The 17647-nt window shown below is 42.4% G+C and overlaps 1 protein-coding gene across 1 annotated transcript in view; it reads right to left on the minus strand.

The window, feature by feature from the left end:
* celsr3 (cadherin, EGF LAG seven-pass G-type receptor 3) overlaps positions 1-17647 on the minus strand; it is a 241665-nt gene that overhangs the window by 128119 nt on the left and 95899 nt on the right. Inside the window, exons 9-10 of the mRNA XM_080186571.1 lie at positions 11574-11699; positions 10519-10688 (exon numbers count right to left, since the gene is read on the minus strand). Of these exons, the coding sequence (XP_080042697.1) occupies positions 10519-10688; positions 11574-11699 (296 nt within the window). The remainder of the gene's footprint in view (positions 1-10518; positions 10689-11573; positions 11700-17647) is intronic.

Below are 17647 nucleotides of genomic sequence, written 5' to 3' on the forward strand. Positions count from 1 at the left end.
TTTAAACTTTAACAGTTTGTTACACCAAATTGAGATTGGGAAAAGTATTGCCAGAATAATGGCAAGTTCCATAATATGTAGGACAATCAAAGCAAGATCATTCCAAAAGGGGATAACTATTGCGTTCTGCTAATCAAGTAGAATTTGTTCTATCACATCACACACAAAAAGATCACTTTCAAGTAATCATTAGCATCTATTTCATTACTCTTTAGGGAACATGTATTTATACAACTACACCAACAGTGACACATTCAAATGTGCAAATGCATGGGTGTCTTTAGATGGCAACCAGGTAAGAGCATTTACTGATGACGCAATCAGGTTACACAAGCCAAAGATCAAGTGAACAGGAAAATATTTATTTGTTGCTTAAAAGGTCAGAGATTTACAAATGTAGAATACTAAATAAAAAGAAATTTCCAAAATAGGAAGTGACTAAAAATGATTTGATCCACTCAAAAGCAGCTGCCAATCTGACTTCATCCTAAATTGTTTAGGAATTAAATGGTTCTATTGATACCGAGCACTGGAAACACCAACACCCCTCAATATTTCCACAGCTTTGTTTTATACATCATCTCCACCTTGAGACATCAGCCTTCATCAGAACTGCTGCAACTCAATATATAACTTCTCCAAAGGCTTCAAACACTAGCAGACAATAAATGTGTCTGGTTATTACAATGCTTACAAAAATAAACCTTTGACAGAAGTACGTATCTGACTGATACTGGATTTCATTGAAGACCAGTTATGTCATCAAAAGTGTTACTTCTTTTTGTTGATCACATCATCCTTTACAGAATCATAACTCTCTCAATGAAACCATAATTGAATTACTGCTGTAAGACATCAACAGAACTGGCTCGACAATTGATGCATTATCTTCCGCGATAAAAAGATTCAAGGCATTAACTCGTGCGGAAAGATGCTGTGCTCTAACAACTTCTTTATGACCACAGTAAATTCTCCCAATTCCAGGAAATGTGCACTTGTTCCTTTAAGCAAATTTAGGCCATTAAAGTGAATGGAATACTTAGAGGCCCAGAAATTGGTCAAAAGCCAACACGTTCAGCCTCAAAATGCCCAGATACTGTGTTTTTTACTTTATTGCAAATGGGAAATGTTGATGGGAAAGCGTGTTGCAGCAGTCCTCAGATAATGGAGTTAGGTTAGGATTGGGGGCCCAAAATCGCAAATAACAATTGTCAGGTGTGGTGGCAACTGGGAGAGTATTTAAATGTGGGGTGGAGGTGGAAACCATCCTGGCTTCACATTTGGGGAAGTTACTTACCTTTTCATTGCTGCAGACAGTCCCAAAGGCGAGTGACGCAGCACAGCACACCACAGCACTGGCTGCCGCAGGGCAAATTAATCTTGAAGAGGGAACTCAGGTAGGTGGATACAAAAATAACGGCCCTGACATTCACTTCAGGCAAGGGTAAAAGACTTCATTTAGTTATTGTCACCTAATATGATGGACTGTGCACTTCCAGCCTGCAATTTTGGGACCTTGTGTGTTTGTGCAGCATCTGAGAAATACAATTTCAAAGTCACTTAGCTGATCACGAACACAGGGTCTAACTAGTGATTAAATAACATGGTTCACATTCAAGTATGGAGCAGGAAATTCAGCAACATTTTAAAATTCACACCCCTGTTTTCAAATCCGTCAATGATCTTGCCCCTCTCTATTTCTATAATCTCCCTCTTCCATAACCCTCTGAAATATCCAAGATCTTCCGACTCAAGCCTCTTGAGCAGCCCAGATTTTAATTACTACACCTTTGGCAGACATGCCTTCAGCTGCCAAGGCCCCAAGATCTGATATCCTCGCCCTAAACCCCTCAGTTTCTCTCTTCCTTCAAGGCTCTCATTAAGCATTCTCTCGTCGGCCAAGTTTCTGGTCATTTGTCTTAATATCTCCTTTTGTGGCTCAATGTCAAATTTTATTTGACAATACTCTGATGTAGCACCTCGGGACATGTTACTACATTAAAGTCACTATATAAATGCAAACTGTTGTTGGCGACAAGGATTAATGGCTGTATCATAGGGATGGAGCTGAGAAAGTGACAGGTGGAAGCATGACAACAACACGCACATATTTTTCTGGCAAAAAGTGGCAGCGCTCTTTCTGCTGATCACATCACCTTTGGAATTGAAGCTGCTGGGGATAGAAAATACCCTACTGTGGCAATCAGAATCACGGGTTAATGTGTAGAAATGTGGAAAGCAGTTTGATCTGTGTCATTGACTGCAGATGTAATTTCCAATAATAAGTGACAAATGGAGGCAACAGCCGATTAACATTCCAAAGGCATCCTAATAACCGTAATGATGCTGTTTTCTGAGATGAAAGGTTTAAAAGTTCTCCTCATGTAAGCATGTTACTGCCTAATTATCTTTCTTTTGCTTAATTCACTGTGCTGGTGGCTGCTACTGCTTCTGGGAGACGCAGAGGAAAGCTGTGGGATATCGGAAGCTCTGATTCTCTTCGAACAAGTAAATTATTTTTCAGCTTCCAGCTGAAAAGCAGCTGAACAAAAGAGCATTATTTGGTCAATATCGTAAAGACATCTTCACAAATTTTCATTTGTTAGCTCTAACTGAAACAAATCGCAAGATCGATTCAGCCCAGCTGAATAATCTGATCCTTCCAGAGAACATACACTACCCACATCTCAGCACAGCATCCAGTCTGAAAGAGCATCTAGAAACCCAGTCAGGCTGTTCATAACCACGCAACTGTACACCATGGAGATGCATTCTAGTAAAGAAAAATAAAAAAGGGACCTATTTTTACAGGACTTTACTTTATAAAAGGAGTCTAATTACCCCAACATTCTTGCGTCAGCCGTTTAAAACAGTTATCCAATTAGTCCGCCTCCTGCATTTGCTCCATAGTCTTTCACCCTCTCTAGTATTTATCTTTCAAAAGTTGCTACTGATTACTCTTCTACTACTCTTTCGAACATTGCATTCCTGATCTTAATAACTCGATTTTTGGAAGAAATTCACCTTACCTCTGCTGAGTACTTGCGCTTGTTATTTCTAATAAACTCATCAGTGCATTATAAAAGGTTGCGTTTACAATTTCATTAGAAATAGTAACAAAGAAAATCTTACCCCATTGTGAGGTGTATATTAGTGATGTAGGACACAATTTAAAGTCTGAAAAAAGCATAGAGGATCCTTGGCTTTTTGGATGTACAGTACACATGTAGCATGGGAGTTTGCTAAATCTTTATAAAACAGTGGTAAAGCCTAAGCAGTAGTACTACATCTAATTTTGGGCACCACACTTTTGAAGCATGTCAATCCCTCAGGGGCTGCAGAAGACAGATCTCAGAATCTCAGTTATGCAAAGAAGTTCCTTGAGGTGCCTATTCAATTTATTTTTGAAAACATTCATCATCTCAGCTCTCACCATCCTTATAAACAAGTTCCAGGTCATTATCACTCAGTGTAAAAAAAGTTCCTGCATATATTCCCCACTGCACCCCAATCCCCCCCTTCCCCTCAATCCCACCCAACATCCCCCTCCACGCACTACCCACATCTCTTGCCCAAAACCTCAAATCTGTGACTCCAAATCCTTCCACCATTTGCTAATGGGAACAACTTTTGCTTGTCTACCTTATCTAAACCTAGCAGTCTTGTGCACCTCTATCAATGTCTCTTCAACCTCCTTTGTTCCAAGGAGAACAACCCCAGATTCTCCAGCTTATGACGTGGTTAAATTCCTTTACCCTTGCAACCATTCTCGTAAATCTCTACAAAAACCTTTACATCCACTTCAAACTGTAGTGACCAGAACGGAATGCTATACTGCAGTTGTGGCCTAACCAAATCTTTACGAAGATTCAGCATTGGTTTGCTGCTTTTGAACCTCTTCTTATGAAGGCCAAAGTCCTTACGCTTTACTAACAACTCTCTCAATCTGCCATGCCATCTTCAAAGATGAATGCACCGGGATCCTTTGGTCCCTGCATACCCTTTAGATTTTATAACTGTGCCTGTTCTCATTCCTCATATCAAAATGCTTTATTTCAAACTTCTGTATTAAATTTAATCTACAACGTGGATGCTCATTCTGCTTGTCCATCTGTATTCAGTTATAGTCAATTTGTAACGCCTTCACTGTTTGTCACAACTCCAAGTTTGATAATATCAGTAAATTTCAACATTTTCCTCTGTATTGCAATATCCAAGTCAGCTATTTACATATCGGAAAAAAGCCGTGGCCCTGGCACTGACCCTTGAGGAGCACCAGTCCATACCATCCTTCAGTCTTAAAAATAACCATTTAACACACAACTTTTGTCCTTCAGCCAATTTTTTACACCCAACCTGACAGTGAACTACCTATTCCACGAGCCTCAATTCTGTTAACCAGTCTTTTATATGGTACTTTATCAAAGATTTTCATAAAATCCATACAGACAACAACAGCTAATTTCCCATTATCAATCTTCTCTGCCACTTCTGCAAAAGATTCAGATTCGTCAAATATGCTCTGCCTCTCACAAATCTCGTGCTGGCATTGTTTGATTCACACTTCTCCAAGTGCCTGTTCATTTTTCCCTGATCAGTGTTTCTCAAATACTACCCATCACATACACTGACTGGTCTGCAGTTTTAAGGATTGTCCTTACATCCTTTCTTGAGTATGGGTGTCACAGTTGCCACTTGCCAATCCTCTGGTATCTCCACTGTATCAAGGGAAGATTAGAAGCTTATGGCAAGGCCCTCCTCTTTCTCCGACCCCAATTCTCTTAGTAACCTGAAAAGCCAGCCATGTGGACTAGGCAAATTATCCACTTTAAACATGGCTAGCCTTTCCAGTAGTGGACATCCTGCTGATCAATTTTCACCCTATGATTTCTACCATTTCTGCTTCCAAAGGTATTTTGTCAATATCCCTTTTCATTGTAGCACCAGTATAAAGTAACCACTAAGCATTCTAGTTTTGCTCGAAATCTCCATATTCATGAACTTATTTGTCTCAAACAGCCCCTACCTTGGGGGCAATTCTCCCACCCTCTGTGCTGCTCTTGTAGCGCATCGGACTGGGAGATTCAAGCACAGACTGTTTCATGGGTTTCCTGCTGGGCACCATGGTCTCCGTGAGTCTCCAGCGCTGGATTTCTGGTGCCATCAGCTCCATTCGGAGCTGCATAATTCAATTCCCTACAATTTAAATCTTATTAATGGGTCCGGGACTGAAATCTCCAGGCCCGCTACTGTCTCCATCCCCGCCAGGAGTGGTTCACTCCAGCGCAGATTACTATACCTCCCCATTTGCAGCCAGACCCCACTGGAGTGAAACAGGGCAACTGAGGCCCCCCAGAGTGTCGAGCACTGGGCAGGGGGCCTGCTCCCTGGACATTGCCACCTTGCAGTGCCAGCCTGGGTTCCAAGGAGCAAAATGCCAATGCCCAGGGGACATCTTGGCACTGCTCACTGGGCATCAGGCAATGCCAAGGGGTGGGGCCTCCGAGGGGAGATCAGTGGGGATTGGGGGGGTGGAAATCGACAGTGCTGGGATCGGCTGTGGTGAGGTCGGGGGACCAGCGATTGGGGGGGTGGGGTTGCTATGCTGGCCAACTGGCTGGGAGGCCAGCTGTGTGGGGCCACTGCGCATGCACTGATCTCAGCGCACGCGCAGTGGTCCGTTCAGTGCTATGCCGCCAGCCTCTCCAACAAGAAGGCCCCGCCCACTGATTTTCAGCATGATTCATGCTGTGGCACTCTATAGTGCACAGAATGCGGGAGATTCATTTTAAAACTCCTGCTGAAAAACCAGCGATGTTTAATCCAGTTTTTAAGCAAATTCGACACTTAAATTTTTTTTGGGAGAACCATCCCCCTCATCTCTTACTATCCACTTACTACTGACATGCCAGTAGAAGATTTTTAGCTTACCTTTATGTTACTGCTCCTGCATTCTCATACTCTCCCTTTGCAAGTCTCATTTTCCTCTTCCAGCCCCCTCAATTTGTGGTATTTGGCCTTGTTCTCACCTGAAGAATTCACCTGATATGCATTTGTTTCATCATATTCTCTCTCTCCCTCATCATCCAGAGCTCTAGCATTGATTCCATTGCCTTTCGCTCATATTGGAATGTACCTAGCCTATATCTGGATGTCTCTTCATTGATGATCATCCATTATTCAGTTGCTGTTTTTCTTGTAAACTTGGCTTCATTTTACTCTGGATGGATTCCCTCTCAGCCATTGCAATTAGCCTTCCTCCAATTATCCTCCTCCATTACTAATCTAAACTATATGCTGTGATGATTGCTCCGACCCAAGTGTTCTCCCACAGGCACTTGGGGTGAGATCTTCTGTGCTTAGAACACAAGGGAGAGTTGGATCATTTCCAAATCCTGACCCCATCCTGTCAGGCACTCACTGGAGGATCACCCCAAGGTGGGTCTGAGGCTGCAAGGCCAATCGGACGATAGCCCCACCGCCAAACGTAAGCACTGCAACTGTCAAGAGGACAAATGAAAGGGTACCTCCACCTTGAGGCATCCTCTGAGGAGATTTAGATCAGTGCAAAAAAAAATTACAAATAACTCCTGTTCGAAAAAATAACTCCAACCAGAACTGATGGATCACCCCTGTGAAGGGGGACAGGATAACTAAAGGCAGCAGCCATGGCCTGCTTTTGGGCTCTAACTCCAGTACAAGCAATTGTAGGAGGCCCCATGGGACCCCATCTAAGCCAACCAATGTCAAGTCACCTCCAGGCACCTGCTGGACTTGGCCTTCAGTGGGGGTTTGGGGATTGTCCACCATCAGGAAGATCGCGGCAGCATGCCCACTCAGCCTATAATCGGGCAATTACTTGCGCAAAAGACTACCCACCATTGGTGGGCAAGTAGTCTTTGAGTGATGATTTGTCTCCAGGCATATTACCAGGAGAATGGGAATATGTCGACCCCCATACCTGACACATTCTTCTTTGAAATTTCTTTTGATCCCATACTGAAGCCCAATTCCCCAATGGGACCAGGGAGATTCAGCTTACCTTATTCCCCAGCAGCAGATCAAGATGATGCTGATCAAGAAAGTTGTCCTGAACACTTTACAGAAATTTCTCTAACTCCCTTTCCTTTACTGCAATATAATCCTGATCAACATTTGGGTAATACAATAATATCCCCCACTCACTTGTTATTTCATATATGTGATTTCCTTGAGGATTTGCTCCTCTATGTCTCGCTCACATTCGCAAGTCTATAGACTACCCCCAGTAGTATGCTCCTCAACTTTAACCAAATGGATTCTGTCCTTGTTCCCACAAGGACATCCTCACTTTCCAACACACTTTTTTTCCTCCTAATCAGACATAGCCACCCCAATGCTTTTTCTTCCTTCATCATGTTTTTTGATATTTCACATCTTTGAGCATTAAGTACACAGAACTCACTATTTCTTATCCACATTTTTTGATATAAGAACATAAGAACATAAGAAATAGGAGCAGGAGTAGGCCATCTAGCCCTTCGAGCCTGCCCCGCCATTCAATAAGATCATGGCTGATCTGTCGTGGCTCAGTTCCACTTTCCCGCCCTCTCCCCATAACCCTTAATCCCCTCTCTTATCAAGAACCCATCAACCTGCTTCTTAAAAATATTTAGCGAGGCAGCCTCCACCACTTCAACGGGCAGAGAATTCCAGAGATTCACCACCCTTTGAGTGAAGAAGTTCCTCCTCAACTCCGTTCTAAACCGCCTCCCCTTTATCTTGAGGCTGTGCCCCCTAGTCCTACTGTCTTTTTTGAGCGGGAAGAGTCTCTCCACCTCTATCCTATCCATCCCATTCATCATCTTATACGTCTCAATGAGATCTCCCCTCATTCTTCTAAACTCTAACGAGTACAAGCCTAGTTTATTCAGCCTCTCCTCATAGCTCAATCCCCTCAACTCCGGTATCAGCCTAGTAAACCTCCTTTGCACTCCCTCCAGGGCCAAAATATCCTTGCGTAAGTACGGCGCCCAAAACTGCACACAGTACTCCAGCTGCGGCCTCACCAATGCCCTATACAGCTGCAGCAAGACCTCCCTACTTTTATATTCAATCCCCCTCGCTATGAAGGCCAGCATCCCATTCGCCTTCCTGACCACCTGCTGCACCTGCAAGCTGGGTTTTTGCGACTCATGCACAAGGACCCCGAGGTCCCTCTGCACCGTCGCCTGCTGCAGTTTTTCGCCACGTAAGTAATAGTCCTTCCTACCATTCTTCCTACCAAAGTGGACCACCTCACACTTGCCAACATTAAATTCCATTTGCCATTTCCTGGCCCATTCGCCCAGCCTATCTAGATCCTTCTGCAGACTCTCCACACCCTCCGCACAATTTGCCTTTCCCCCAATCTTGGTGTCATCAGCAAATTTCGACACCCTACACTCGGTTCCCTCCTCCAGATCATCTATATAAATGGTAAATAGCTGAGGCCCCAGCACCGACCCCTGGGGCACCCCACTAGTCACCAACCGCCAATCCGAATAGCACCCATTGACCCCCACTCTCTGCCTCCTATTTGACAACCAATCCTCTATCCACGCTAACACCCTACCCCCAACTCCATGTCCCCTGACCTTCTGCAATAACCTCTTGTGAGGTACCTTGTCAAACGCCTTCTGAAAATCCAGAAAGACCACATCCACCGGCTCTCCTCTATCCACTGCCCTAGACACATCCTCATAGAACTCCAGTAAATTTGTCAGACACGACTTCCCTTTAATGAAACCGTGTTGCGTCTGCCCTATCAAGCAATTCCCTTCAAGATGCCTCGCAATTTCCTCCTTAATGATGGATTCCAACATTTTACCTACCACAGACGTTAAACTAACCGGCCTATAATTCCCTGCCTTTTGCCTGGCACCCTTCTTAAACAACGGCGTAACATTAGCCGTTTTCCAATCTTCCGGCACTTCCCCGGAATCCAGCGACGTCTGGAAAATAACCACCAAGGCATCCACTATAACCTCCGCCATTTCTTTCAGAACCCTCGGATGCATTCCATCCGGTCCTGGGGACTTGTCCACAATCAGCCCCTCCAGTCTGTCGATATTGTGACTACATAGTTTTCCTGAACACCAAGTTCCACTTGCAGCTTATCAAACATGCTCCATATTTTGTGCATTAATGTACACATATTCTACACCTGTCTTTGTATTCCACTCAGTCCATCGTAGACTGTTCCTATCCAATATAGCACAACTACCTTCTCTAGTACTAGCCAACACTCTGTACTTTACTCCTCTTTTCTACATCTATGAGCTGGTGCTCAATCCCCAATTTATTTAAACCCTTCCCAATCATGCTAGTAAACTTCCCTGGGCGAACATTGCTCCCAGTCCTCTGTGATGCAACCTGTTCCTTTTGAATGGGCATTCTGGCCCTGATCTGGTCCCAAAGCCCTAAGAATCTAATGCACTCCCTACTGCACTATGCCTTATCCATGTCTTATGCATATGCACCGATCCTCCTATCTTTCTATTTCCATTCTCCAGGCACTGTGCACTCAGAACAATCTAGAGCTTAGTATCTTAAGAGGTCCTACTTTTTAAATTTTCCTTGGCTCTTGAAAGTCTGACCCATATGTTCTCATGTTAAGGTAAAGCTTATATTTAAAGTCATCAAGGACAGTAAGCAGAGAAGGGGGAATGCCTCAGGCAAGAATAAAATATAAAACCATTTATCTGCAGGAAAATTACAGAATCAACTGCTTGAACACACTTCTATTTATTTGAGATATGTGGGTTTGAATCAAATCCAAATTATCGAGAAGGATGTTTCCTCTCAATAACAGCTGTCAAGGTTCTAAGTGGAGTGAGTTTAGCAATCTGCTCAAAAATTACCCTAATTAGCAATGTCAGTCAGGCCAGCTAATCCTCAATTATTGGCCTTCACACAAAGAACCCTAACCTTTGAAACCATCTTCCCTGCGTGAAGGCAGGTATCTGAGGGACTCGTCTGCTTGCATGGCATGTCAGGGGTATCAAAGTCATATACAGTTCCCTGAAAGGAGGACAGGCAGGCTTCCCACATTTCTAATAATGTTTTTCCATGGAGAGGAAGTGTACATCTGCAAGCAGAAAAAAACATGCCAACTGATTTACCATTCCTGGTTCATTTAATTTGTATCTATTTTGTCTTCCCATAATTCTGAAAATGTCAGCATTTAAGGTGGAAAATTTCAATGGGTTGAGATCCTCACACTAAACTTTTAATTTTATAAAGGTCAGTATCAGTTTTATAGATAAAGGTACATGTATATGTGTGGATATGATCGCATGTGTGTGTCAGAGAGAACTAATAATGTTGGTTGTGGTTGAACATAAATGTAGATAAGAATATTTGGCCAACAGAAACTTTGGTAAACTACCTGCCCCAGTCATTAGAAATTGGCACTGTAGGCAATTTCTCCAAAGCTGACTGTAAATGAAGTCAAAGAGCTGAGGGTTGAATAATAGAAGCATATATTGATTATAATACCTGACAGACAATGGTGGTGTACTGTCCAGCATGAGCCTGCACCAGTATAGCCTCGGTGTGACGTGTTCGAAACATAAGCCCAAGGAACCATGGAATAGAGATCTTCACCTCATTCTTAAAATCCCAGGACAGCAAGCTATTTCCAAGGAAATGGTAGGGATGGTGCATCACTGCAAAAGAAAAATACATTGGAAAGAGAAGTAAGGTTGAGAAGATAGCCTTCATAGACTACATTTTTTTCGAGAAAATACTTCAACAATGATGCATACATTTTTGAGCTGGAAGTCACAAGAAATATTCCAATATTTGTGTCTGCAAAAAATAACCACAATGGAATGGAAATAATAAGCTGTATGTTTATGTTAAAGACATCCAAAGAGAAACGCTGAAATACAGCTCCCCCCACCCCCCCGCTAAATACCATTTTGTGTATGAGGAATATTGGAATACGCAGGTAAATACAATCCCCAAACTGAATAAAATGCAAGAATTAAGCATGTTATTGCACAATTCCTTTGACAAACATGCATCAACCTTTGTTTTCAATAAAAGAAACTTTGCACCTAGAGTATTTCAAAATATACAGTCTCAACCGGTATCCAATTAAATGGTGTCAACTCTCTAAATTCTATTGATCCTCAATACCCCTTCCCCATGTCACACTAGCAGGATAGCTGCATGACCTATTTTCAGCACCCTGTCAATACTAATCTGACTGACTGCCAGGAAATGTGCAACAGCAATAGGTTAGGGAATTACAGTTTGTATGAGTCACATCTCACAGCTCTATTCCACGGTGCATTAATGCCTCAATGAACTGTGCCACCAGGGATATATCTAAACTCTAACAGTGGCTTCTACGAACATGATTACTTTAGTCTGCAGCATGTTATTGGTTTGAAACATGGGAACCCACAGTTCAAGTGTGACTAGCTAGGGTTCCTGAAAATAGACTCGTTAGAAAATAAAAGTTTAAATTAAAAAATCACAAAGCTGATTATTTGGCTATGCCTTTCTTACCGATACAATGCCACAACCTTTCAGCCGTGACTTACCTTGTCCACAGTCCTTGCTTCCAAAGCCCAGAGGGCATTCGCAGAGAAAGGTCTCCCAGATAACCATGCAGGTGCCTCCGTTCTTACACGGATTTGAATCGCAGAACGGCTGTTTCATATTGCAACCTGAGGCAGATTGTGGGACAGATCAGAAAGACAAAGAGTTTAAAAATCAGCGTGACACAATATTACAGAGATAGCTCAGAACTACATGAAAGTTATGTCAAAATACAAAGCATTCAAATTCTAACATCTGGGATGTGATCCAGAGATGATGGAACCGCTGCATCGCATCCTTTCATCTTTATGATTTCTGAAGTATTCTTCACATACACTGAAAATTCTTTCGCACCATGGCGAGGAATGCAATGTTTCACTGAATCAGTGCAAGAGCCATTATACATTCTGTACATCAGTTTATTTATTATTTAAAGCTAAGAATGATTTCCAACTTTCATCATTTCATCATTCAGCTCAGATGAAGTCAACATGCCACATTTCAGCGTCTTTTCCCTCAGATGCTGATACCTGCAAAACGTTTCCAACATTTTCTGATTTATTTTAACTTTTCCCAAATTAATTGTGTATTCTGCATAGCATATAAATTGAAGCACTGAAAAGATGCGGAATTCAATTGCCAGAGACCCTCCCATTACCATCTGTGACCAGGCTCCTTGCTCACCATCACTACCAACCCCATCCCACCCCTTCTGTTTGCCTGCTTGCTGACTTTTAGCAACAACTGAGACAGTACGACACTAAGAATCATAGAATCCCTACAGCGCAGGAGGCCATTCGGCCCATCAAGTCTGTACCAACCACAATCCCACTCAAGCCCTATCCCCATAATCCCATGTATTCACCCGAGCTAGTCACTTTCTCACTAAGGTGTCATTTAGCACGGCCAATTCACCTAACAAGCACATCTTTGGACTGTGGGAGGAAACTGGAGCACCCAGAGGAAACACATGCAGACACAGGGAGAACGTGTCAACTCCAAACAGACAGTGACCCAAGCCGGGAATTGAACCCGGGTGCCTGGCACTGTGAGGCAGCAGCGCTAACCATGTGCCAACCACTTCTACCCCTCAATCAATTCTCTTGATTCTGTACTGCCGCTGTGTTGTCAGGCTGCTTGTCTAACAGCCATTCTTGAAAGTCTTGACTTCTATCAGTTAAGCACTGGGACACCTGAGGCACCGCAACCACTGCTTGCTCACCATTGACTCCATTCTGGCCACTGTCTCAGGCCAGGGTTCCTTCCTGTTTATCCTCTATATTAAAGGGGCCTGCTTTGAGTTGTCTATCATTTATTTTTGCCTGGGGACAAAAAATTTTAGTGGTGGAATTTAAAATTGACCTGATATGGGTGGCACGGTAGCACAGGGGTTAGTATTGCTGCTTCACAGCGCTGGTGACCCCAGTTCGATTCCTGGCTTGGGTCGGCGTCAGTGTGGAGTTTGCATGTTTTCCCTGTATCTGCATGGGTTTCCTCCGAGTATTCCGGCTTCCTCTGAAAGACATGCTGATTAGGTGCACTGACCCAAAAACGAGCTGGAGTGTGGCGACTAGGGAAATTTCACAGTAACTTCACTGCAGTGTTAATGTAAGCCTTACTTGTGATGAATAAATAAACTTTTAACTTTAATGAATGTCAGAGAAAAGGGCATGAGCTTTGTTTCATCATTCAATAGTATCTATACGATACATATAACTGAGAAAACATGGCGCTTAACAAAGCAATATTCTCTCTGTAATAATTCAATTATGCTCTTGTACTCACTCATCAAAGACAGATACCAATATGTGACATTTAAAAATGACCTTTAATTTAGAAAATTAATTAGAAGGCAGTTGAAACAAACAAGCTATTGGAAAACAATGTGGTCAGAAATATATATATATATATACATACACATATATATATGTGTAGATAGCCTATAACTCTGAAAAAGGAAATGGAAATGTCACAAAGGGCAGGCATGATACAAGACTAGAAAAATCATAAAATGGTCATTGTGGTTAGTGTTCGAGAGCGTAACGGCCATTATCAGGATCAGCTAGAAATGAAAGTGAATTCCCAACTGTGCTGCTTATCGCCTTTTTGAAGTAGTGTGTGTGGTTGAATGTTAATACAGATAATAATGGTTGGTTATCCCTATGATAGCATTTCCATTCAGATAATTCAAATTGGAAAAGATTAAAGTTTAATTCATTTCATTTATTTTTGCACAGCATTCTGAATGTCACAAGCATTTCTGTGATGGATGTTACATCTACAAGCTGACTTTTGAATTTGGTGATGGTGACGCTGATCTTTATAAAGTCTGAGAAAAAGAAAGCTGTTTGAAAGGTGAAGCATTATTATTCCCCAACTAATTACCACAAAACAGCCAAACACTTAATGCCTTCATCACTGGAGTTACATGTGTCACAATGTCCTTTGTTAGACGCTCGTTTTACACAGTTTGACTGTATAATTCATGTTACTGTTCCAAAGGACATCATATAAGCTGAGAAGAATTTCTGAAAATGTTTTATGCTTGAAAGGTCACTGCAGGACATCAAGTGATGAATGTTACATAATGCAGAATTTGTGTTACTATGCAAGTTTTTGTGAACCTGCTATTAAAAAAATAGCTTTTGCTGTTTTCTGTTGTTCTGAGGCGGTCGAAGAATTAAGTAAAGCTCTTAGGAGCAGAAGAGTGAAGTGTTAGGGAGGAGATATACGACACAGAGGGAACTGGGAGACATAAATAATGTCAAGTTAAAGAGTAGTTCAGAAAAAAAAGAGATCAGACAGGGGAAATGCAAGATAGACTAAAGTAGGCTTACTGTGTGTCTGTGAAAATGCCTGGAGCATGGTTAAACAAAAGGTTGGCAAACTACAAGTACAAGTAGCCAAAGGAATTATGGTATAGTGCAACAGTGGCACCTTGACTTAAGTAAGAGGAATGGGCATTTAATGTCCCTGGCTGCAATGCACCTAATACACCTAGGAAAGGGAAATTGGTGGGGCTGGGGTAAGTTGGAAGTATTGATCAAATATACTGTCATAACGTCAGGAAGGGACAATATACTTGAGGGTTCAAAGACAGAATCTATTTGGTTTGGTTCAGTGAAGGAACAACAAAAAAGCTGCTGGCCAAATACTACAGGCCACCAAATAGTGGGAAGGAGAAAGAGAAGCAAATCTGTGGGCAAATTCCAAAAGAGTCAAGAATTTTAGAGTAGTGATAATGAAGGGTTTCAATGATCTTAATATAGATTAAGGAAATAACAGTGTAAATGGCAGAAATGTCCTAAATGCGTACGTGAGAAATTTATTGATCAGTACATTTCTGTCTAAAAAGGAAGAATACAGAGTTACAATGCTCTGCTGGGAATGTAGTGACGCAAGTGGATCACGTTTCAATTGGAAAGTACTTGGGAATCAGTGATAATATTGTTCAGAGCTGGCAGTGTTCAAAGTAGAAAAATAAACAGCCTAAAGGGGATGTATTATAGGTTGCTAAGAGAAGCAAGGGTGGAAATTTTAGTGAGTCAGATCAAATACTCACAGTCCTGCTTCAATTATGAGTCAGAGGACTGAAGAATTGCAAATTATCCTTGGTCTAAAAGGGGGAGAGATATAAACTTAGTAATTATATGCCAGTTGGTCTAACACTGGTGGTGTAGAAGCTTTTAGAGATACTGACATGAGGTAAATGTAATTAACACCTTGGATAATAAAAGAAAGCTAGCTTAGATTTGTCAAAGGCAAATCCTATTCGAGTCAAATTAAATTATTTTTGGTTGGGTTCTATGGTGAAGCAACTGGAGGGGTGGGCGAGGGTAATGCAGTTGATTTTGCATATATGGACTTCAAAACTGAAACTCATGGGATCAAAGGGAAAGTTGACTAAGAGATTAGAAGCAAAGAGTTGTTGTTTCTCAGACTGAAGGAAAATGTGCAGTGTGTCCCCAAAGGGTCAGTTTGGGACTACTGAACTTTCTGATATACCGCAAAAAGCTCAGTGGTCCCAACACTGAGGGAAGTCCATTGGGAGGGGTTGCCCAAATCGTTTGGGGTTAGGGTTCCCCTTGTGCTTCTGGGGGAGTCCCCATACCAGTTAAGGGGGAGGGGATTTATCAGGGGTCTCCTTGTGAGGAGAGGGGATGTTCTTGTGTTTTATTTTGGATAAAGCAGGCACTTGGCAGATGAAATTCAATGCATAGAAGTGTGGAGTGATTCATTCTGATAGGAAAAATGAGAAGGGGTAATATAAGTTAAATGGTATTGAAGTAGGGAAAGGGTGAATGCATTTTGTACCTAGAATATATCACAAACATAACCCTTCATCATGGCTGATCTCCTCAAACTTATACTGCTCCTGGCATTAACATAAGTTAGTTGTTCATGTGTTACATACTTCAACACTCGTTTTTATAAAGACAGATAGTTTACTGTAGCTGTTATTTTGTAGACTTTGCAAATCTTACCTATTTGTGTTAGGTGGACATCGTTACACAGACGGTAGTCTACGATACCGGCTTTTGACAGCTGCTGATGGCAAATCGCAAAATCAGCTCAACAGGAAGACTCCTGCTGGGACAGCTGCAACCGTGCAAGTAACTTCAAAGACAGGGATGCCAGTACTGCTGCAGAGGGGCTTTGAATCATGACCGGATTAAGCCTGTGTTATGATTGCAGCTGCCAGCTGGACAGTAATCTCTGGTCAACTCTGAAGCTAAATCGTGACCAGGGAAGGAAGACCCGGAGTTCTGGCTGGACTTGGAACTTTGAATCGTGATTACTGCTGGAGCTCATAATGTATAAATGCCCACTTGTGTTTGTGTTCTAGGAGAAGTCTGGTAATCCCTGTTTGGAACCAGTTCTCCCAAAGCTCTGGAATAAACGTCAGAACTTTGAAATAGAAAGCACTGTATTTTGACTCACTGACAGTCTCAGAGGTATTATTTACCTACAACAGGTATAATTTTAAAGCAGGTACAAGAATAAAGAGGTTGAGAAAGTATAGGCACATGTCTCTGCTGGTGACTTTTCTACTTCAAACACTGCCAAGTTTTAAGTGCCCCCTCTTCATGTATTTTTAGGACAAGTTGAAAAGACAACTAAAGGCTTAAGGGATCCTTGACTTTATGAAAAGGTTTGAGTAGCAGCTCAGAGGCTGGGAATTGCGAATAACACTTCCAGCAGGAATTTTCCATCCTCTGCACCGAGTGCTGGCTGAGATGAGAACACTGGTGTGCAGCTCTCAGACTGCACAGCTGGGTTTTCTCTCCAGATAATCTAGCATTCTGTACAGAAAACATCTGGAAGTGTGGTTCATACCGTCATGTTGGCATTGCCAGGCCAGAAAAGACTAGCAGTGAGAAATCCTTTAAAGGGCACCCCAATCTTCAATATATAACACAGGAGCCCCTCATTAAGCTACAACTCTCACCAACCTTTATAGTTGCACCATAGAAAGCATTCTTTCTGGTTGCATCACAGCTCAGTACGGCTCCTGTTCCGCCCAAGACCGCAAGAAACTACAAAATGTAGCCCAATCCATCATACAAACCAGCCTCCCATCCACTGACTCTGTCTACAATTCCTGCTGCCCCAGCGAAGTAGCCAGCATAATTAAGGGCCCCACGTACTCCAGACATTCTCTCTTCCACCTTCTTCCTTCAGGAAAAAGATACAAAAGTCTGAGGTCAAGTACCAACCGACTTAAGAACAGCTTCTTCCCTGCTTTTGACTTCTGAATGGAATTACCTTGCATTAAGTTGATCTTTCTCGACACTCTACCTATGACTGTAACACTACATTCTGCACTCTCTTGTTTCCTTCTCTATGGATGGTATGCTTTGGCTGTATAGTGTGCAAGAAACAATACTTTTCACTGTATATTAATACATGTGACAATAGTAAATCAAATCAAATCACCATTGCATGAAGAATCCCGATGGCCCGCTTTCTCCCCCTCAAAGGACACAAGGCACACCCCACATGCACATGGGGAATCCTAACCGAAACAATATGGGAATCCCTCCCAATGAAGCTCCACCCCCCACCCCCCTGTACT

The sequence above is a fragment of the Carcharhinus amblyrhynchos genome, chromosome 3, assembly GCF_965287045.1.
Source record: "Carcharhinus amblyrhynchos chromosome 3, sCarAmb.v2.hapA, whole genome shotgun sequence".
Lineage (NCBI taxonomy): Eukaryota > Metazoa > Chordata > Chondrichthyes > Carcharhiniformes > Carcharhinidae > Carcharhinus > Carcharhinus amblyrhynchos.